Consider the following 24,180-nt stretch of genomic DNA (forward strand, 5'->3'; position numbering starts at 1 on the left):
TGGGCATACGGGCTTAACCCCTAATATCAACTGCAATAGAGCAGTCAAAGTCTTCTGTATTATTCAATTAAAAAAGAAAAAAAAAAGGTGGCTCCTTGCAGCTGCACACAGAAAATGGATTCTTCATGGGACATGGGACAGAATGGGCCAAATCTTCTTCAATACTCCTGGAACTCGATAGATTCTTCAAAGATCGACACAATGAGAGAAAAATCAACTAGTATTGAATGAACAAATTCAAGTTGATTACAAGTGCACAAGCAATCAACAAGTAATTTCTTGCATTATGGTGGCTCTCGGAAAACTAAATCGGACATATTCAGTGAGCAATTTCTTGTATAATATGAAAAAGAGATATAAATGTAAGACTAAGAAAGCAATTACCTATCGGGAGAAAGAAATGCTAGGACAAGCTTTCATAGAACATCATAGATGACTCTTCATAGAAATGGAGGATTTCAGGGATGCGTTGAACCTTCATAGAAAGAAAGGGCTGCAACTGACTCTTCTGGGCTCTGGCATTTTGGGCATTCTTCTGCAGTTCTGCACTCAATTTCCTCCATCTTTTTTGTATTGGTACAACATTAAACACCCCGAAGCCTCCCTTTCTTCATCAATCAATCAATCAATTATCGGAGTAGAAGATAACCAGGTTTTATTGTTCTTTATCATTTTATTCAAGGTTGAATTGTTCTCTTTGTTTTTGGTTGGAATTTGCTTGTTTTTTGTTGGAATATGAAATTATTGTTCGTTTTGTTTTTGATTAGAAATTTAGAATCCTTGAGACCTTGAATAATTGAATAGTAGTTTGATTTGTTTTTTAGTACTGAGTATCATAATATGTCTACTAGGAAGTTTGAATGTGGGTTTGATAAACTTAAGAAAAAAAGAAGGATAGAAAAGCTAATTCAATCCCAAAAAGGAGCACTAGATAAGTATGTAACTGTTAAAGAAAAAGCTATAGGATCAAGAGAAGAGACAGTAGCAAGTCCAATAGAGAATTTAGTGCCAATTGTAGAAGAAGATGTAGTTGAAAATGTAAATGTAGCAGAGAGTGTTGAACCAAATGTGGTAGAAAATCTAGCAGAAAGTGTTGAACCAACTCAACCAAGTGTGGTAGAAAATCTAGCAGAAAGTGTTGAACAAAATGTGGTGGAAAATCTAGCAGAAAGTGTTGAACCGAATGTGGTGGAAAATCTAGCAGAGAGTGTTGAACCAAATCTAGTAGAAAAGGTGTCACAATTAAACGATATTAATACAAATATTTTTGATCCTAGCCAATAGAAAAACATTGATGCACACTCCAGAAACTTATTAGTACAGTTTGTTTGGCCATTTTTTTCTTCTTAATTTAGATTTTAGAATAGGCCTCTCTAATGTTCGCCTTAGGCCTCACTTTATCACGGGACAGCCCTGGATGATCCACACCTCCTTTCCAAATAGGCCGTATAATTTTCTCTGGAACCATCTTTAGTGTCAAATTTTGAAGATTAGTCAGGTATTCAAGACCCAGTGGCAATGTCTTTAATGACATGCAGCTGGCAACACGCAAGTCATGGAGAGTTGGCATCACCCCATTCTCTATAGTTATTTCTGTCAACAAGGGATTATTTGCCAACACCAGTTCTTTAAGCTTTCCAAAGCCTCTGCGAAAATACAGCTGTTTCCCGACATATGCATTCACAAGACCAAGAAGTCCCAGATTGGGCAGTGCTTCAATGTGAGGTACCAAATCTTCTTCAAGTTTAGACCAATGCAGATACAGAGTTGTAACGCTCTGGAGTGAATGAAACCAAAGTGGTACATTCTCTAGTCGGCCAACCAAAATAACCGTTTTAAGTAGGAAAGGAGGTGAACATAGTGCATTTGTTCGAAGAATCTCCTCTTCATCACTTGCCATTAGAAACAAGTAGTGAAGGAGGCAAGGAGCTGCAGCTTCTGAATGACACAGGTGCATCTCATCACCTTCTTTAACATTAGTAATTCCAATCCTTACAAGTTGGGTCATACAACCGACCCGCCTAATAGTGTCTCCTTCTGCCTCAACACATGACAAAACTTGCAATTTATTCATTTGACTAAGATCCACTCATCCACTGCTACTCTGGTCCCTTTGACATAACTAAACCCAAGAAAATCATCAGTGTAACGGTGCATAATTAGATGGCGCAGATTTAACAACTTGGCAATTCCTTTTGGAAGTTCCTCTATCATACTTTCGCGGATGTTCAAGGTTTGAAGGTTGCGAATGTAGAATCGCTGTAAATCTGTATGTAATTAGGATTTTATTTAATTAGGATATCATGTAATTATGGAAAGTTTGTTTCCTATTAAAATTAGACTACTCCTTTGTACTTGTATATATACCCTCATTGTGGGATGAATAGAATCATCGAATTAACTCTAAATTGAAGTATTCTTTTCTACTTGGTATCAGAGCAGGTTCAATAGGTTCAATCCTTTGAACTTGCGCTGCATCCTTTGAATCCTGAATCCCGAAAAACACCACAAACCGCTGTGTACCACCACCATGAAATCAAACCATCCTGAATTTCAAACCACCATCACCCTACCTTTTTTTGGAAAAAGAAGAAAAAAAAAAAAACTTTTTTTTTTTTCCAAAACATTCATTTCCATCTTGAAACCCTAGAAAATCCAATCCTGCGAAAATCCTGAATTCCTCAATGGTGCAATCAGAGAAACAGGCTATGGGGCATTCGGTAACTACTGAATTTTCTGTTATGGCTCAACGCAAACAAGGTCCTCCTCCAGGCTTCTCAGGACCTTCTCCACGCCGTCCTCTAGGTAAACCAAATCCATATGCAAACAAAAGGTGCATTATCTGTGGGGAATTAGGTCATAGCAAGGAGCGGTGCTATGAAGTGATTGGTTAACCTGACTAGTGGGACTTCACCAAGAAACCGCGAAAGAATCTGAGCAAGGCCGCTGTTGCTACTACAGAGGAAATTTACCTAGACAATGCCTCAACTAATGTAGTGCAGTCAGGTAGGAAGGGTAAGATTACTTTTAATAGTACATGGATAATTGATATATGTGCATCTGACCATATGACCAATGACCCAAGTCTTGTGAAAAACCTTAGACGTTCCCCTCAAAACGTTGTCTCTACTGCTGATGGTACTCCAACTCTGGTCACCGGAGAAGGTTCTATTGCTTTATCTGATACCTTAACCCTTGAATCTGTCTTAGTTGTTCCATCACTAGCTTATAATATCCTATCTGTTGGTCAAATTGTTTTAGCTCTTGCATGTATTGTGACCTTCTATCTGTCTTTCTGTGTGTTTCAGGACATTCTGACTCGACGGATTCTTGGTTATGGTGTTTGAAAGGGGAAATTATACTATCTGGACATGACAGAGACTGGAAAGAAACAGAAGCATCTTTTGGGACAAGCTAATCAGATCAACGGGGTAGAGAATGCGAAGGAAGCTGTATGGTTATGGCATCGCCGTTTAGGTCATCTATCCTTTAGTTATCTTAAGAAGCTGCAACCTCATTTGTTTTCAGTTGTTAGTGATTTGGATTTCCACTGTGACATTTGTGAACTGGCCAAGAGTCACCGTATTTCATATTCACCAAGTCTTAATAAAAGTCTTGTTCCTTTTATGAAGATTCACTCTGATGTCTGGGGTCCTGCGAAAATTCCTTCTCTTTCTGGAGCTCGGTATTTTGTAACGTTTATTGATGATTGCACTCGCATGACATGGGTGTCATTACTGAAGAATAAGAGTGATGTATTTGGAATGTTTACCGAATTTCACAAAATGGTGGCAACTCAGTATCAACAATCCATCAGAGTGTTTCAGTCTGACAATGGTGGAGAGTTTGTGCATGGCCCTATGATTGAGTTTTGCCGGTCACATGGAATTCGTCATCAAACCTCCAATTCTTATACTCCTCAACAGAATGGTTTAGCAGAACGGAAGAACAAGTAGTTGATGGAAGTTGTTCGTGCTTCCTTGTTTGGCATGAATATACCTCAATCCTATTGGGGAGAAGCAGTGAAATCAGCAGCATATCTTATCAACCGTACTCCTTCACGGGTGATTGAGTTTCAGAATCCTCATCAGAAGCTTCATACACTTTTGACAATCCCTTCTATGCCTAATTTGGAGCCCCGGGTGTTTGGGTGCACAGCTTATGTTCATATTCTCAAGCCTCAACGCAACAAGCTTGATCCCCGTGCCCGTAAGTGTATATTTGTTGGTTATGCTGACTTCCAGAAGGGTTATCGATGTTATGATCCTCTTACTAGCACTATACATGTCTCTCTTGATGTTGCTTTTCGTGAATCCGAGCCTTATGACTCAGGGGGGGCTTCTCAGTCTTCCCTTCAGGGGGAGAGAGGTTGTGAAGGGAATCCTTGTTCTGTTATTGATTTTGATGCCTTTGAAGACTTGGAAAATTTGGAGAAACGATTTGAAGGTAGAAATTCTGAAACAGAAAATGCAGTTGCCGAACAGAGCATTGTGAATTCAGAAACAGAAAATGCAACTGCCAAACAGAGTGTTGTGAATTCCGAGACAGAAAATGCAACTGCCGAACAGAGCGTTGTGAGTTCCGAGACAGAAGAGATGACTTTTCTGGATAGTTTGAATCAAAATCAAGACGTATCTGAAGCTCACACACAAGATATTCCCCCTTCTGCATCACTAATTGAAGATCCCGGTCAGAATGATCCACCTCAGGTACCCCTATACTTTAATGAGTCTTCTGGGTTAGAAAGTGTCGAACCTAGGAAATCACAAAGGGTTACTAAGGGAATTCCTAAGAAACAATATGAACCAGATATCAAAGCCAAAGCTAAATACCATATAGCTAATTTTATGTCTAACCATAGGATTTCTGGGTCACATGCACTTGCTGTTGATCAATTATCTACTATATCTATTCCTAGTAACGTGCAGGATGCATTGACGGATCCAAAATGGACAAAGACGATGAATGAAGAATTGGAAGCTCTTCAAAAGAATGCAACATGGGAGCTAGTACCTATGCCCGTTGGAAAGAAGACTGTAGGATGTCGTTGGGTATTTACTGTGAAGCTTAATGCAGATGGAACTATTAATAGATATAAGGCGAGGTTGGTTACCAAAGGATATACACAACGCTATGGGATTGATTATTAGGAGACTTTTGCACCTGTGACAAAGATTAATACTGTCTGGATTCTAATCTCACTTACAGCAAACAAAGATTGGCCCTTGCACTAGTTTGATGTGAAGAATGCATTTCTTAATGAGAATTTGGAGGAGGAAGTGTACATGGATGTGCCCCCAGGTGTTAAGAATTACCCAAGTGACGTTGGCAAGGTGTGTAAATTGAAGAAGTCTTTGTATGGCCTGAAGCAGTCTCCAAGAGCTTGGTTTGGAAGATTTTCAAAGTCCATGAAAGCCTTTGGATACAGACAGAGCAATTCTGACCATACCTTGTTTATCAAATGCAAGAATGGTAAGATTACAGCTCTTATTGTGTATGTTGATGACATGATTGTTACATGAGATGATCCGAAAGAGATGAATGAATTGCAAAAGTATCTGTCAAAGGAGTTTGAAATGAAGGATCTGGGACAACTGAAGTATTTTCTGGGTATTGAAGTTGCAAGGTCTAAGAAGGGGATTTTTCTTTCACAAAGGAAGTATGTCCTTGATTTACTTGCTGAAATAGGGATGTTGGACTGCAGACCAATGGAGACACCCATTGAGATGAATCACAGACTTGCCATTTATCCTGATCAAGTTCCAACAGATATAGGGAGGTATCAACGTCTTGTAGGAAGGTTGATTTATCTTTCACACACTAGACCTGATATTGTTTATGCTGTGAGTGTTGTTAGTCAATTTATGCATTGTTCTAGTGAAGAGCATATGGATGCAGTCTTTCGTATTTTGAGGTACTTGAAGATGGCGCTAGGTAAAAGGTTATTGTTTCAGAAAAAGATGAATTGGAAGTTGTTGGGTACACAGATGCAGATTGGGCTGGTGATAAAACTGACTGACGTTCTACATCTGGATACTTCACTTTTGTTGGAGGGAACTTCGTCACTTGGTGTAGCAAGAAGCAGAAAGTCGTTGCCAGATCAAGTGCAGAAGCTGAGTTCCGAGGTATGGCACATGAAGTCTGTGAAATGTTGTGGATTCGTAATGTCTTGAAAGACCTGGGTTACAAGCTTAAAAAGCCTATGGATTTGCATTGTGATAATACAGCTGCCATTGAGATTGCACATAATTCAGTTCAGCATGATAGAACAAAGCATGTGGAGGTTGACCGTCATTTTATTAAAGAAAATCTTGACATAAAGGTTATTCGCTTTCCATTTGTAAACTCAGATGAGCAATTAGCTGATGTTCTTACTAAAAGAGTGTCCAGGAAGGTATTTGACAGCTCGGTTGACAAGTTGGGCATGATAGACATTTATGCACCAACTTGAGAGGGAGTGTAGAATCGTTGTAAATCTGTATGTAATTAGGAATTTATTTAATTAGGATATCCTGCAATTATGGAAAGTTTGTTTCCTATTAGAGTTAGACTACTCCTTTGTAATTGTATATATACCTTCATTGTGGGATGAATAGAATCATCGAATTAACCCTAAATTGAAGTATTCTTTTGGATTAATTTCAGTTTACCCCCCTGAGGTTTGGGGGTGTCATCATGTTACCCCCTCGACTCTCAATTTTGAATTTTTACCCCCCAAACTTTCTAATTTCAGTCAGTCATGTCCAATTTCTCAGATTCCGTGGACGTTAATTTTGACAATCTAACCCACTTTGAGGGCTAAAATGGTTATTTCAAGACAAAAAAAACTCATATGTGTCCTTAAAAGGCTTCAAATTGGGTTAGATCGTTATAATTAACGTCCAATTTGAACGGAATCTGAGAAATTGGACATGACTGACTGAAATTGGAAAGTTTGGGGGGTAAAAATTCAAAATTAAGAGTCGAGGGTGTCACCCCCAAACCTCAAGGAGGTAAACTGAAATTAATCCTATTCTTTTCTACTGCGAAGCTTTCCTATGGACTTTGGAAGCTCCTTGATATCCGTTCCCCTCAAATTTAAATATCTTAAGTTGAACAAGTACTCAAGATCATCTGGTAGTTTAGTGATTGACACATTCTCCAAGTCTAGCACCCTCAAAAATTTGCAATCAGAAGGCAACGTTGTCTCTTTGACAAAGACAAGAATAGATCAAAGCTGTGATATACCTGTGCTGGATTTATTATCTCCTTCAGATTGAATTGACAAACGGCGGGCTTCAATTGCTTCATCTTTCCCATCATACACAGCACCAAACTTTTCTTTCTCGGATATTGAAAGAGCAAGCTCTCGCATGACATCATGCATTTTTTTGGCCATCCTGCTTCATTCCTCTCTACAACTTGTAGCACGCTCCGAAAACAAAGTTCCGAAAGATATCTATCTGCAGTCACTTCCGGTGCGACACCTTTCACATGTTCAACGAATCCTTCAGCTATCCACAATCTAATGAGTCGTTTTCTTCTCATTAAATAATCGCAAAACCTTGTAGGTATATGCAAAAGTTCATATATAACACACAATGACTGATTCCTTTACTCCCTGACCCTTAAAACGTCCTTCGATACATCACCTTTTGTGTGATCATATTTTAGTAACTGAGTTTCTGTTATTTAATTTTTTTCAGAGGCCGTTATTATTTTTGACAACTGCATGGAAAAAGAGAACAATAGAGGAAACAATGCTTCAATCGGTATGACAAGTCATTGAAACTGAGCAATAAAATGCTCTTCATATAGCCCAGTAAAGGATCATTTGTGAGATGCCAATTTAAGCTATTGCAAACATTGCTCCACTCTAAACATGACTTTATGGATGACATGAGACTACTTAATGCTACAATTACCAGAGGAAGGCCATTACACTTCCCCACAAGTTCCCGAGCAAATGGCTCAAGTTCATGTGGACAAGATTTATTAGGATGAGTAGAGAATGCCTTCTTGCAAAAAAGCTCTCAAGTGTTCTCCTTTCTTAGGGGTTGAATATGGTGAACATGGCTTGCAACTCCAAAAGCATAGCTTGCTATGCCATTGTTCCGAGCGGTGAGTACAACTCGACTTCCAAGTCGTCTGTCTTGAAGTGATACCCTTATTTGTGACCAAAGATTTATGTCCCATACATCATCCAGCACAACTAGATACCTTTTTTAGTTCAGTAGTTCACAAGAATCTCTACCAATTCTCTGAAGCTCATCATGTTAATGTCTCTTGGAACCTCCTCCTTCCTTGCTTCATGGAATTGCTTGATCAAGCTTCTAAATAAGACTTCAACCACATAAGTTTGTGAAACAGTAACCCATGCATAGCAATTGAAATGTCTCTTTACAATGTCATTATTGAAGATCTTAGCAACAAGAGTGGTTTTCCTAGATCCTCCCATCCCGACCACGGAGACAATGGTTTGGCTCTGCTGTCCATTCACTATATACTCCATTAATTCTTTTTTTGGGGCTTCAATCCCGACAAGCTCATCTTCATTAGTAAAGAGAGAAGCCTCTGCTTGGTTCCGTATCCATTTTTGAATATGATCATGAGAAGAACTCGTTCCTTCTAGAGCAGTAACAACACTAACACCATATGTCTGATTCCTCTCCGAATTGGCTTTGATGGTTCCTTTGATTTTGTCTAATTTTTTAGCGATTTGACGCCTATACCAAAGATTCTTTGGAATATGAAATGTTATGTGAAGACACCTTGCAACTGGACCTCCGCATTTCAGCCCATTGATGCGATATGTGAATTCATCAATGGTATCTTCAACGTCATAGACAGAGTCTCTTACTCTTGTTATCCATGTCTCCCCTCCCTCCATTTGTGCTTTCTTTCCTTCAGCATCCTTTAGGAAGGCTTTCATGCTTACAAGCTCTTGTTTAATGTCATCAACTTTATCGCGAACACCGGCTATGGAGGAAGCTTCGTTCTCAAGAATGGTTACAATTTTGCAATCAAGTGCAATCAAGTTGCACAACAATTAACCACGCACAAATTGCTTTGAAGAAGACTTGAAACTTAATTGATACGTCGTTCTGCAAATGATGATTACGTTCAGATACAAGTCCAATGGATGAGAGAAGTTCATTTGGAGATTGGGATAAAATTATTCCCATAAAATTAAGGAGTAAACTAGATTTGATGTAGAAAATGGTGCGGCTACTACTTAAAAGCTAAATTAGATGTATCTTACATAATATTTGTGCAACTCTAGCTAGGAGACATACGGGGCAACATCTTAGAAAATTAAGGAAAATTAACATACAGATCGAGCAAGCGAGCTTGATGATCGAATACTAGGTAACCTGACAACGACGAGGAAATTAAACAAAGTCAAGACATGTCTTGACTAATTCACAAAGAATATTTATGTAAATTAATGCTGTATTATTGATAAATTCACAATAGTTATCGATATAAAGCAGAAGCAAGAGTTCTGAGTGAAATTGCTATATTCAGAGATGCTAGCCATGACGATACTGAGATTGTAGAATTACATAGTACATACCATGTTTCACTGCATAGATGATAGATCAATTTTCAAGAACTGGCCGGATATTAAATTCAGAAATTTGGAGAGTAATGCGGTCGGTGAAAACTTGGTGACTGAAACAAGTAATAAATAAGGTAACAGGCTGGTTGATTTAACTTTTCACTCATTATGTTTTTTTTTTTTTTAATAAATGGCTTGTGCGGCTGCCCTCAAGCCTTGATTAATGAAACTGAATAAACCCCTGATTACAATAAGCATCTAGAGAAAGTCCCGAAATGATATCAGAAGTCTCTACAAAATACATGTATTCTAACAAGCACCAATTAGCAAAGAGTGCACTATTGGCTGCTTCATTTGCTTTGACATAGCGGTGACATATTGGAAAGATAACTCAATTACAACGAAGCATAATTAGTAAAATCACAGTTTTCCCACTATGTTGCCGCCGGAAAATAATTCCGACGACACTTAGTTTCATTCTGCCACTAGGAGGTTGAGATCATTTAACAATTGATCGTCGCCTCGCTAGGCCAGATAAGGCACTTAGAGTGCACGCACAGGCATTTAGCCCGATTAGTCCTACAAAATAGCTGTAGGGACTTATTACACGTCGAAGGCGAGACATCACTAACCAACTAATATAAATAAAATTTAAAACATAAATAAAAAAACCAACCCAGGCCGAGCCCAAAAGGAGGGCCCAAGCCCAAGCTTCTACCAAGGAAACAAGGGAGATCCATGATGCCATCCAAGCCTGGCCCAACCCCACCACGGCCACCACTGATAGACCACCAACTGCACCTCGCCGCTAGAGTCGCCGAACCGCCGCCATCATCATTCCACCCTCCCTACCGCGCCATGGAATTGCGCTAGACCTGTCAAACAGCCCCAACCCCAGATCAGTTCAAAGAGAACCAAACCAGATCGGATTGATCTGATCAGACCCAATCCGCGCCGCCATGACCCCGGCACCCCCCAGCATCATTCCTTCGTCATTTCTTCGCCATGGAAACGCACAGCCTCTGCCAAATATATCTATCCCCAGATCAGATCGGAAAGAACTAACCCAGATTGGACTGATCCAATCAGACCCGAACGGTGCCACCACGACAACGGCGCCACACAGAAAGGTCCAGACTCGCTCCACCACGCCATTCTGCCGACTAGACCACTGAGGGACACACCAAAGCCCGACAGCCTCCACGATCTCCCCAATCCTCACCACAAGAACCACCACCGTAATCTTCTCGATCTGATCCATAAGTCGATTGAGGAATCCGGCTCACTCCAGACCTACACCAGGCCGACAAAGGCCCGTCCGACGATGGCGGAAGGGCTCGCAGCCGGACAGGAAGGAAGAAACCAGCTTTTTCTCTCAGGCGCGTGAACGAGCGCGTTCCTACGAAAGTTCAATGTTTTTTTAGTGGTCCTCCACTCATTATGTTAAAGACACTTTAATGTAATTCAGATTTCAGATAAGAAATGAAAGGCCCTGATAACAAGACAAAAGCAGTTGATCCTGATGGTATTGTTGAAGGATATTCGATTTATGTGTGTCTTACCAAACTAGGATTACTTTCTATTGTTGTAATAGAAGAAGAATGTTATAGTTCCTAGTTCTAATTAGAATAGGATTTCTTGTACTCAAAGATTATGTACTTGTATCCTCTATATATAGAGGCTCCTATTATCAATGAAAGACACAACTATTTTCCAAATTCTCTATACAATTCTCTTTTCCTTAAACACGTTATCAGCACAAGCCCTAACCTTGAAATCAGAAGCCAAATACTTTTCTGCAAAGCATCCTACTATGCAAAATTCAAACCCTATAACCCCAAAACCCTAGGAACACTGTGCGCACCTTCCTTGGCCGAGTACCACCTCCAACCCTGCCATTCTCTTGCGCACCTGTGTGCCATCGCCTTTTAAGTTCAAGACTGAGAAGAAGAACAAGAAAAATCCAAGTAAGTTTTACGATTAAAGTTTCTGCTTTCTGTACTTTAAATTTCTCTTCTTTTTCTCCGGGACTTGCAACATCCCTTCTTCAACATCCCACCAAGTAACAAGAAAAATCCAAATAAGTTTTACGATGAAAACCATTAGCTCTTATATCTTTAAAACTCAATAGGGTTCTTCCAGCCCTAGGAGCATATAGAGCTTCAGTGACATTTATAATTGTGCCATTTGACAACAGAAATTGAGCTGGTCCTCGATCATGAATCAATTTGGATGACCCAGCCATCGTAGTCACTGAAGATCAAGTAGGCGACATCCATAGGAATAATTGCCTATTTCGAAGTATGTTGTGCATAGTAGCACTATCCACGAGGCACTCTAGCTCTCTGGAAAACATACTGAAAAATAATGAAGTTCAAAATTAAAATACGTCCAAGATATTCAATAAAAATTAATGGAGACTTTATTAATAATAGCCAATGATTACATCAAAGTTTCTTGACCAAAATTTAATCCAAAATAAAAATCAAACATAGACAAATTATAGTCACTCAATCCTTTTAGTAACTCCAATTTGGTTGTGACCAGGTAAGGTAAGTCGAGATTTTGGTGGAGCGATGCTCTCTTGTAAAATAGTTCTCTCAGTTCAAACCTTTGCTAGACATCACAATTAATTGGATGAGCCTAGTCGAGAAAGAGTTAAAACAAAAAGTCATTTTATTGATTAAGGCATAGTTGCCATTACATAATTCTTGGAAAATAAAAAGGACTATTCTAATCAAAATCTGCGGCATCCTTGTGCACTTCTTCGCCAGATTTGAAGTCCGCTATGGTGAGATTGACGTCATTGTCATCTCCGTCATCTCCCTCTTCGGCAAGATAGGCTTCTTGCTCCCTCAAGTCGCTATATGCCTTGTATTGTGCAGCTAACTTGTTGCTTGCATTGCATTGTTTGAACCAATGCTCACTTGATCCACATCGATGACAGTAGTGAAGAATATTTCAATTCAGGGTTAATTTGATGATTTTATTCATCCCACAATGGGTGTATATATACAACTACAAAGGAGTAATCTAACTCTAATAGGAAGCAATCTTTCCATAATTACAGGATATCCTAATTAAATAAAATCCTAATTACATACAGATTTACAGCGATTCTACACTCCCCCTTCAAATCGTTCCTCCAAATTTTCCAAGTCTTCAAAGACATCAAAATCAATAATAGAACAAGGATTCCCTTCACAACCTCTCTCCCCCCAAAGGGAAGACTGAGAAGCTCCCCCTGAGTAATATGGCTCAGATTCACGGAATGAGACATCAAGAGATATATGTACTGTATTAGTGAGCGGATCATAACATCTGTAGCCCTTCTGAAACTCTGCATAACCCACAAAAATACACTTCTTTGCACGGGGATCAAGTTTGCTCCGTTGTGGCTTTGGTATGTGGACATAAGCTGTGCACCCAAACACTCGGGGCTCCAAATTAGGCATAGAGGGGATGGTTAAAAATGTATGAAGCTTTTGATAAGGATTCTGAAACTCAATTACCCGTGAAGGAGTACGGTTGATGAGATATGCTGCTGATTTCACTACTTCTCCCCAATAGGACCGAGGTACATTCATGCCAAATAAGGAAGCACGAACGACTTCCATCAACTGCCTATTCTTCCGTTCTGCTAAACCATTCTATTGAGGAGTATAAGAATTGGAGGTTTGATGACGAATTCCATGTGGCCGGCAAAACTCAATCATAGGGCCATTCACAAACTCTCCACCATTGTCAGACTGAAACACTCTGATGGATTTTCAATACTGAGTTGCCACCATTTTGTGAAATTCGATAAACATCCCAAATACATCACTCTTATTCTTCAGTAATGATGATACCCATGTCATGCGAGTACAATCATCAATAAACGTTACATAATATCGAGCTCCAGAAAGAGAAGGAATTTTCGCAGGACCCCAGACATCAGAGTGAATTTTCATAAAAGGAACATGACTTTTATCAAGACTAGCTTGGTGAATATGAAACACAGTGGCTCTTGGCCAGTTCACAAATGTCACAATGGAAATCCAAATCACTGACAACAGAAAACAAATGAGGTTGCAGCTTCTTAAGATAACTAAAACATAGATGACCTAAACGGCGATGCCATAACCATATAGCTTCCTTCGCATTCTCTACCCCATTGATCTGATTAGCTTGCCCCAAAAGATGCTTCTAGTTCTCTCCAGTCTCTGTCAGATCCAGGTAGTACAATTTCCCCCTTCTAACACCATAACCAAGAATCCGCCGAGTCAGAATGTCCTGAAACACACAGAAAGACGGATAGAAGGTCACAATACATGCAAGAGCTAAAATAATTTGACCAACAGACAGGAGATTATAAGCTAGTGATGGAACAACTAAGACATATTCAAGAGTTAAGGTATCAGATAAAACAATAGAACCCTCTCCGGTGACCGGAGTTGGAGTACCATCAGCAGTAGAGACAACAACTTGAGGGGAATGTCTAAGGTTTTTCACAAGATTAGGGTCATTGGTCATATGATCAGATGCACCTGTATCAATTATCCATGTATTATTCAAAGTAACCTTACCCTTCATACCTGATTGCGCTATATTAGCAGAGGCATTGTCTAGACGCTCTTCCTCTGTAGTAGCAATGGCGGCCTTGCCCAGATTCTTTTGTGGTTTCTTGGTGAAGTCTCACCAATCAGGGTAACCAATCACTTCATAGCACCGCTCCTTGCTATGACCTAGTTCCCCACAAACAATGCACTTTCTGTTTGCATATGGATTTGGTTCACCTAGAGGACGACGTGGAGAAGGACCTGAGAAGCCTGGATGAGGACCTGGTTTGCGTTGGACAGCCAGAACAGAAGATTTGGTAGGTATCGAATGCCCCATAGCCTATTTCTCTGATTGCACCTTGCGAATGTAAGCATAGCTCTGCTTCAAAGAGAATTTAGGTTCCTTGCGCAGGATTTCTCCACGCACCTGATCATACTTTGGGTCAAGTCCACTCAAAAACATGTGAACACGCATCCGGGACATCGCTGAGGTCTCTTGAACTACAGCTGCAACATTATCATTTTGAGAGGCCACCCTTTGATCAATCTCCTGGAACATCGCCACTAACTCATTATAGTAGGTAGGAATGGGCCGTCCATTTTGCTTTGCTTCAAAACACTTCTTGTTCAATTCAAAGATCCAGGTTTCATCAGAATCATCATAAAAAGTTTTCTCTACAGCTTCCCAATATCTTTTGCAGTAGGAAGACGAATATACCGGTCCATAAGAGAGGACTCCATGGAGTCAATGAGCCAACTTTTCACGTTTTCATTGTCCGTGGCCCAAGCTTCATACTCTGCAGAATTCATGGCAGGTTCAGCCTTCACTCCGGTCAGATAACCAACCTTCCCTCGTGCTCCAATGCGCATCCGCATGAGAGGAGCCCATATGGTGTAGTTGGATTCATTCAAGACAACACTTGTTGGGAACGCAGAGTTGTCTTGTTGGGTGGTGTAGTGGTGATGTGCTTATATTTTCCAATATTTTTGTGCTTCTTAATCTTGATATTTATGTCTCGTTCTCCTTGTTTATGGTTCATTTACTTAGTTTAGTGTGTTTATAGGTATGGAGAGCAAGGATGAGAAAAAGAAAGAAAAAGAGAGGAAAAGGATTGAAGGTGCTTTGCAATCCTAAAAACTGAAGCAGCTTCTGCAGAACAGCCAACTTTGAGGATTAAACTGTACTGATCCAGAGATAACCAGAAGACGACCCTTATATGCACGGAAAGCCCTGAATGTCTAGTTTCTGGAGAATTTTATGGTTCGTGATTTCGATATCCCTAGAGGGAGATATGGCAGTTTAAGTACAGGCAGTTCAGTCGATACGCGAATCTGTGATGTGTTTCTAAGACCTCGAGTTTTCAAGGCCTAAATGACTTAGCAAAATTCTGGAAAAATTAACATAGCATTATGGACCGTTTGAGAGCCCAAACATATGTTTCCTTGGAATTTTAGGGTGCCACATCACCTTTCTTTTGTGCTAAGTTATTAAGGAGTTCCAGAGGCCTAAAGCAAGAAGGAAAAGTTGCATCTTATAAAAGGAGAATGTGTCAAGATGGAGAAGTACCATTCAATATCAGATTTTCATCAAAGAAAGCTGCTGCCATCACGTGTTCACCTTCCATCTCCATTCAACAAGTTCTTTTATGTTTTTAAGATTTTCTATTATGTTTTTCTTGAACATGAGTAGCTAAACTCCTTTCCTACGGCTAGGATGAGGCCCTAGCATGATTGTTTACATGTTTTGATATTCAATTGATGGATTATTAGTTTCTTTTTAGATGAATTCTTAATCTCTGCTTGAATTGTGCTTATGTTAAAGTTCTATTGATTCGCGACCTTTAGGGCTTTGCATCTAGTTATCAGAAGATGAATTTGAGGCATAGCTGCAATATAATTCATATTAGCTTCATGTGATTAAGAATTGTAAATTACATTATTACTTGAGAAAGAATAATGATTTGCTTGATTTCCTTGTTTTCTAAAACGTAATGAGTCCTGCATGTTAAATTTATACCTGAGAAGGATAAACTGCATAGTTAGGATATACGACCTTTACCCGAGAGGGAGAGAATCATGCACTTAAGGAAAACTATGGTCTAGAGTACCTGAGAAGGACTTAGATACGGGAATTATCATCTAGAGAAACGAAAGAATCCATTGGTTGGTTCAAAACGTAGATAAGATTGCTTGTGGTTGATTCCGACACCCTAGGCTCATCATCATCATATTTTTACTTTCAATCATTATAGACTCTTTTCAATTTCAGTTTATTTAGATTCATTTTTTAAGTTTCTGTTTTCAAGTTATTTTCCCATTATCAACAACTCTTTTCAAAACCGTGAAAATCATAGTCTTAGTTTGAGTCATTGTGTGTGTCTTAATCGATTTGTGTTTCTTGTTTTGTGTGTTTTTGGTTTTAATTCATTTAGGTTTTCATATTGTGAATTGACTTAATATCCTCGTGGGAACGACAACCCCTTCTCTTCCATTACTATACTACATCCACCCTGTATACTTGCAGGAATACCATCAAGTGGTGATGGATGACTTGTGAGGATGGCACCATTGCCTTCTCGGGATTTGACTGTTCGCCTTCAATTACAGGTCCGCCCATTGAGGAATTCGGGATTTTTGCAGGATTGGGTTTTCTAGGGTTTCAAGATGGATCTGAATTTTTTTTTTTTTTTTTCGAAAAAAGGTAGGGTGATGGTGGTTTGGAATTCAGGGATGGTTTGATTTCAATGGTGGTGGTACGCAGCAGTTTGTGATTTTTTTGGGATTCAGGATTCAAAGAATGCAGTGCAAGTTCAAAGGATTGAACCTTCTCTGATACCAAGTAGTGAAGAATATTTCAATTCAGGGTTAATTTGATGATTCTATTCATCCCACAATGGGTGTATATATACATGTACAAAGGAGTAGTCTAACTCTAATAGGAAACAATCTTTCCGTAATTGCAGGATATCCTAATTAAATAAAATCCTAATTACATACAGATTTACATCGATTCTACAATTACACATGTCATTGTGGTTGCCTCCCTTTAATTGAGGTGCACATTGTGGACCTCCCCTAGGGGATTGGTGCCACCACCACGGCCTATGGCAGCTCCACCACGGCCGACTGCACCACGGCCACCTCTCCCACGTTGTGCAATGTTTCCACGTGATCCCGCTCCAGTTTGGCAATTACCTTCCTATTTAGGGCGGTCATATGGACCTACACGTTCGTTTTGTCCCTCAATTTTAGGGTTCCGCTCCTTGCGCTCTCCTTTGGGTGCATTATAATTCGCCTCGTGAATGCTCTTAGTTCCAATGGGCCTTGAATTATAATTTTTCACGAGTATGTTATCATGTTTTCCAGCTACAGACATAACATTGATTAGCTGCTAAAACCTCGTGATCCATCCAGCATTGTACTCACCTCTGTATTGCTTTGATACAAAAGTGCTGAGACGGAAAAGGTGGAGAGAGTTTTCTCAATTAGCACTTGACCTGTGATGACTTGTCCACTAAACCCCAACATGGATTTGAGGCGTAGAGCTTCTGAATTATATTCAGAGACGGACTTGAAGTCGGCAAAGCGCAAGTTGCTCTATTGAACCTTCAAGTCAGGAAGGAGGGAATCTTGGATATTGCCAAAGCACTCTTGTAGCGCCACCCATAGTTCTCTTGAATCCTTGATCGACATGTACTCCATTCGGAGCGATTTATCCATGTGACATCGCATCAAGATGAGTGCTGTGGCATTCTTTGTAGGCGTAGGCTCAAATATGAGGTCCGGGTTTGGGGCCTGAATTATGGGTAAGATCCCTTTCAAAGTGAGATGGTTCTCAACATCAGTTACCCAGCTGTGGTATTCTGAGCCTGTTGAGTCAAGCATAGGAAAGTCGAGCTTTGGTTTCGACATCCTGAAAAAGAAGAAGGAGAAAATAGATTAGTTTCGGAGTCAAAGCTACCACGACAACTAATATAAGATTTCCGAGCTTTAATGCTACCAAGAAATAGATTTCCAAGAATATTTGGATTAGACCAAAACAATGATGTTTGTATGGTCAAAATTGATGCTTACGGATGCTCTTAGTCCGAAGATCACGAACGCTCTTAGTTTGTATATAGCGTGAATTTCCACGATTATGCTCTTTAGAGAATCGAACCCACATTGCAGAAAGGTGGGATGAAGAAGAAGGGAGGTTGCAAGTCCCCGAGGAAAAAGAAAGAGTAAAATGTAAATTACATAAAGCGGGAACTTTAATGTAAAGACTTACTTGTTTGATTCGAAACTAGAGAATATGCGTGTAGAAACGAGGCTAACGAAGTGAGGCTAGCGAGGCGAGGCTAACGGTGGCAGAAGCTAGCAAGGCTAACCGGGTAGTGGTGAGGCTAACCGAGGTAGGGCGAGATCGAGTAGTTGGGTGTTTAAAACTGTACAGACTTAGAGAGCTCTCAATGACGCTTTGGGTTGTGGCTAACCTAGGTCTTTTCTTTTTTCTCAATTTCGATCTATTCATCACTTTCTTGGTATCAATTTCATCTATAGTTTAAAATCATTAGCTTGAACAAACAATGTGAAGGACGAAAGGGGTAATTGGTTGGGTACTTCACCAATAATGAGTCAAATAATAGGATAGAAGTTTAATGGAGGTTAGCCTAATTCCTTCAAAGTTGTGATTAGATTCTCGTCTGTCTCAAAGATACGAGTCATACAATCTTCTGAATGGGTTGCAGTCACTTGAGAATGGATGAGGATCTTACCAACCTTTTTGAAACAGAAACAATGAAAAATGAAAGTGGCATGCATCATATTGTTTACATGAGCAATTCGTTGCCACTGTGATTACATGTCTACCATTGTTGAATCGTAAAGAACTTCCATCTGAGAACTTTCTTCATTAGAGAAAGACTCGCTGGAAAACTCTTCCTCATGTATAGCCTACCTCTTTTAAGTCTTTATTAGAGACGTTATGGGCAGGGATCATGAGCATCAGCTCCTCCATGACCAAACGTTAAAAGAAATGCAAGATGATCAACATGGAATCGTAACACATGTACAAAGCAGCTTCTACAGTGAAAAATAACTAAAATAACTCCTTTTTTTTTTATCTGGGGGCACACAATACAAATTGATAAGGGGTTTATATAGTGGTCTCATCAAAACCTTGCCCAGATACAAGGGAAAAGAGTACCACACCCCATTTACTGCTAAAGTGACATGTTCAATCCAACATTATACATGCAAATACACACAAATAATAGCAAATGCAATAGAGCAGTCAAAGTCTTCTGTACTATCGAATTTAAAAAAAAAAAATCTGTTCTTGCAGCTGCACACAGAAAATGGATTCTTCACGAGACATGGGGCAGAATGGACCAAATCTTCTTCAATACTCCTGGAACTTGATAGATTCTGCAAAAGATCGACATAATAAAAGAAAAATCAACTAGTATTGAATGAACAATTTCTAGTTGATTACAAGTGCACAAGTAACTAACAAGTAATTTCTTGCATTTTGGTGGCTCTTGAAAAATTAAATTGGACATATTCAGTGAGCAATTTCTTGTATAATATGAAAAACAGAAAAAGAGATATAAATGTAAGACTAAGAAACCAATTACCTATCGGGAGAAAGAAGTGCTAGGACAATCTTTCTTGGGACCAGCCTACATAAACACGGATTTCAGGGATGTGTTGAACCTTTGGACGATCCACAGCTCCTTTCCGAATGGACTGTATAATTTCCTCTGGAACCCTCACTAACGTCAACTTTTGAAGATTAGTCAGGTATTCAAGACCCAATGGCAATGTCTTTAATGACATGCAGCTTTGAACATGCAAGTGATTGAGATTTGGCATCACCCCATTCTCTATAGTTATTTCTGTCAAGAAGGGATGATTATACAATTCCAGCATCTTTAGCTTTACAAAGCCTCTGCGAAAATACAGCTGTTTCCCGACATATGCATTGATCAGAACAAGATTTCCCAGATTGGGCAGTGCTTCAATGTGAGGTACCAAATTTTCTTCAAGTTTAGACCAATGCAGATACAGATGTGTAACGTTTTGGAGTGAGTGAAACCAAAGTGGTACATTCTCCAGTCGGCCAACCAAAATAACCACTCGAAGTAAGGGAGGAGGTGAACATAGTGCATTTGTTCGAAGAATCTCCTCTTCATCGCTTGCCATTAGAAACAAGTAGTGAAGGAGCTGTAACTTTTGAATGCTGTCACACAGGTGCCTCTCGTCACTTCCTTTCACATTAGTAATTCCAATCCTTACAAGTTGGGTCATACAACCGACCTGCCTAATAGTGTCTCCTTCTGCCTCAACACATGACAAAACTTGCAATTTATTCATCTTACTAACATCCACTGGTACTCTTGTTCCCTTGACATATCTAAACCCAAGAGGATCATGAGTGTAACGGTACATAATAAGATGGCGCAGATTTAACAACTTGGCAATTCCTTTTGGAAGTTCCTCTATCTTACTGTCCAGGATGTTCAAGGTTTGAAGGTTGCGTAGCTTTCCTATGGATTTTGGAAGCTCCTTGATAGACGTTCCCCTCAAATTCAAATATCTTAAGTTGAACAAGTACCCAAGATCATCTGGCAGTTTAGTGATCGACACATCCTCCAAGTCTAGCACCCTCAAAAATTTGCAATCAGAAGGCAACGTTGTCTCTTCGACAAAGACAAGAATAGATCGAAGCTGTGATGTACCTGTGCCGGATTTAATTTCTCCTTCAGATTGAATTGACAAACGGCGGGCTTTAATTGCTTCATCTTTCCCATCATACACAGCACAAAACTTTTCTTTCTCAGATGTTGAAAGAGCAAGCTCACGCATGACATCGTGCATCTTGCATTTTTTCGGCCTTCCTGCTTCATTCCTCTTCACAACTTGTAGCATGCTACGAAAACAAAGTTCCAAAAGATATCCATCTGCAACCACTTCCGGTGTGACACCTTTCACATGTTCAACGAATCCTTCGGCTATCCACAATCTAATAAGTCGTTTTCTTTTGATTAAATAATCTTCTGGAAAAAGAGAACAATGGAGGAAACACTGCTTCAATCGGTATGACAAGTCATTAAAACTGAGCAATAAAATGCTCTTCATATAGCCCAGTAAAGGATGGTTTGTGACATGCCAATTTAAGCTGTTGCAAACATCGCTCCACTCTGAACAAGACGTTTTGGATGACATGAGACCGCCTAATGCTACAATTGCCAGAGGAAGGCCATTACACTTCCCCACAAGTTCCCGAGCTAATGGCTCGAGCTCAAGTGGACAAGATTTATTAGGATGAGTAGAGAATGTCTTCTTGCAAAAAAGCTCCCAAGCGTCCTTCTTTCCCAAGGGTTGAATATGGTGAACATGACTTGCAACTCCAAAAGCATAGCTTGCTATGCCATTGTTCCGAGCGGTGAGTACAACTCGACTTCCAAGTTGTCTATCTTGGAGTGATACCCTTATTTGTGTCCAAAGATTTATGTCCCATACATCATCTAGCACAACTAGATACCTTTTTGAGTTCAAGTAGTTCACAAGAATCTCTACCAATTCTCTAAAGCTCATTGTATTAATGTCTGTTGGAACCTCCTCCTTCCTTGCTTCATGGAATTGCTTGATCAAGCTTCTAAATAAGTCTTCAATCACATAAGTTTGGGAAACTGTAACCCATGCATAGCAATTGAAATGTCTCTTTACAATATCACTGTTGAAGATCTTTGCAACAAGAGTGGTTTTCCCAGATCCTCCCATCCCGACCACGGAGACAATGGTTTGGCTCTGCTGTCCATTCACTATATACTCCATTAATTCTTTTTTTGGGGCTTCAATCCCGACAAGCTCATCTTCATTAGTAAAGAGAGAAGCCTCTGCTTGGTTCCGCATCCATTTTTGAATATGATCATGAGAAGAACTCGTTCCTTCTAGAGCAGTAACAACACTAACACCATATGTCTGATTCCTCTCCGAATTGGCTTTGATGGTTCCTTTGATTTTGTCTAATTTTTTAGCGATTTGACGCCTATACCAAAGATTCTTTGGAATATGAAATGTTACGTGAAGACACCTTGCAACTGGACCTCCGCATTTCAGCTCATTGATGCGATATGTGAATTCATCAATGGTATCTTCAACGTCATAGACAGAGTCTCTCACTCTTGTTATCCATGTCTCCCCTCCCTCCATTTGTGCTTTCTTTCCTTCAGCATCCTTTAGGAAGGCTTTCATGCTTACAAGCTCTTGTTTAATGTCATCAACTTTATCGCGAACACCGGCTATGGAGGATGCTTCGTTCTCAAGAATGGTTACAATTTTGCCAAGCAAGAGATCTTGTGCAGCTGACGCCATATTGAGCTTTCGATTGTAACCTTCTCAACAAGCACGTTCTGTAAATGAAGTGACATGTATAGTTTATTTTATTAGAAAAATGCTACTATTCGAACTGCAGAAATGAAATTACTTGGTAAATTAAAGCACCCTCTGGGGACTAACATACCAATTTGTCTCGTATAGATCATCAGTTCTTCGGAAATGTCCCATTTTGCTCCAGTTGCTTGCTCCCTAAATTTGTTTTCTTAAATGAAACAAAAAATAAATAAATATATATATATATATAATCTCTAGAAATGGGGTAAATGGACAAAAACCCTATATATATGGTTAAGTCAAGTGCAATCAAGTTGCACAACAATTAACCACACACAAATTGCTTTGAAGAAGACTTGAAACTTAATTGATACGTCGTTCTGCAAATGATGATTACGTTCAGATACAAGTCCAATGGATGAGAGAAGTTCATTTGGAGATTGGGATAAAATTATTCCCATAAAATTAAGGACTAAACTAGATTTGATGTAGAAAATGGTGCGGCTACTACTTAAAAGCTAAATTAGATGTATCTTACATAATATTTGTGCAACTCTAGCTAGGAGATATACGGGGCAACATCTTAGAAAATTAAGGAAAATTAACATACAGATCGAGCAAGCGAGCTTGATGATCGAATACTAGGTAATTCAGACCAAATAATAAATAAATAAATAATAAGTGAAAATGGATCAAAATGTTCAATTTAGTAACCATATGGAGGATGTTAAACGAAGTCAAGACATGTCTACTTAATTCTGCAAACTGACTATATTTGAGAGAGAGAGAGAGAGCCTGACAATGACGAGGAAATTAAACAAAGTCAAGACATGTCTTGACTAATTCACAAAGAAGATCTATGTAAATGCAGTAATATTGATAAATTGACAATAGTTATCGATATAAAGCAGAAGCAAGATATCTAAGTGAAATTGCTATTTTCAGAGTAATGTTAGCCATGACGATACTGAGATTGCAGAATTACATACCATGTCTTGGATGTATCCTAATACCACTGCATAGATCAGTTTGAAAGAACTGGCCGGATATGGAACTCAGAAATTTGGAGAGTAATGCGGTCGGTGAAAACTTGTTGACTGAAACAAATAATAAATAAGGTAACAGGCTGGTTGATGTAACTTTCTACTCATTATGTTAAAGACACTTTACTGTGATTCAGATTTCAGATAAGAAATGAAAGGCCAGGGATAACAAGACAAAAGCAATTGGTCCTGATGGTATGTAATTCTTTCAAAAATATTGGTCTTTTGTGAAGGATTCAGTGCATGGTGAACATGGTTCATGACTTTTTACTGATATTACGCCTTTATCCAGAACTAACCATAGTAATTATATTATATTAAAGGGATTTTGTCAATTTACCTTAATTTTAGGGATTTTTTCCCACTTACCCCATTAAGTTTTTTTAATTCTCTCTTACCCAAAACACTCTAAGGAGGTCTTCCCATTAAGTTTTTTTTTTGTTTTTTGTCTTTTTATAGACTATTTTACCCGCATATTTTTGTTAAATAGAGAGAGAGAGAGCATAGAAGACTTCGCCGGATTCCTATCACCGACCGTCGAATTCTGGTCACTTATCGCCATCCACCAGACTTCTCTGAAAACCTCGCTCGAGATCTCTAAAGAGGTCGTCGGAGATCTCATAAGTCGTCGGAAAGGTTTATTCCCCCCAAATAGACATGTATTGCCCCCCCCCCC

At 39.4% G+C, this 24,180-nt stretch overlaps 1 protein-coding gene and 1 pseudogene across 2 annotated transcripts; both read right to left on the reverse strand.

The window, feature by feature from the left end:
- Nucleotides 1-262: 262 nt before the first annotated feature.
- On the reverse strand, nt 263-23,576 carry LOC133725099 (disease resistance protein RPM1-like). Of its 2 annotated transcripts, none has more exons than XM_062152217.1 (4): nt 23,451-23,576; nt 22,592-22,669; nt 19,780-22,481; nt 263-475 (listed from the first exon to the last, which is right to left on the reverse strand). In XM_062152217.1, the coding sequence occupies exons 3-4, from the start codon at nt 22,441-22,443 to the stop codon at nt 404-406; spliced, it is 2,736 nt and encodes a 911-aa protein (XP_062008201.1). In that variant the 5' UTR covers nt 22,444-22,481; nt 22,592-22,669; nt 23,451-23,576; the 3' UTR covers nt 263-403. The 2 variants fall into 2 exon arrangements, with proteins under 2 accessions (XP_062008201.1, XP_062008202.1); XM_062152218.1 differs by lacking the exon at nt 263-475 and adding an exon at nt 19,182-19,491 and having other exon boundaries at nt 19,701-22,481.
- Nucleotides 1,352-9,022, reverse strand: LOC133726444 (disease resistance protein RPM1-like; annotated as a pseudogene).
- Nucleotides 23,577-24,180: the final 604 nt, after the last annotated feature.

The sequence above is a fragment of the Rosa rugosa genome, chromosome 1 (genome assembly GCF_958449725.1).
Source record: "Rosa rugosa chromosome 1, drRosRugo1.1, whole genome shotgun sequence".
NCBI lineage: Eukaryota > Viridiplantae > Streptophyta > Magnoliopsida > Rosales > Rosaceae > Rosa > Rosa rugosa.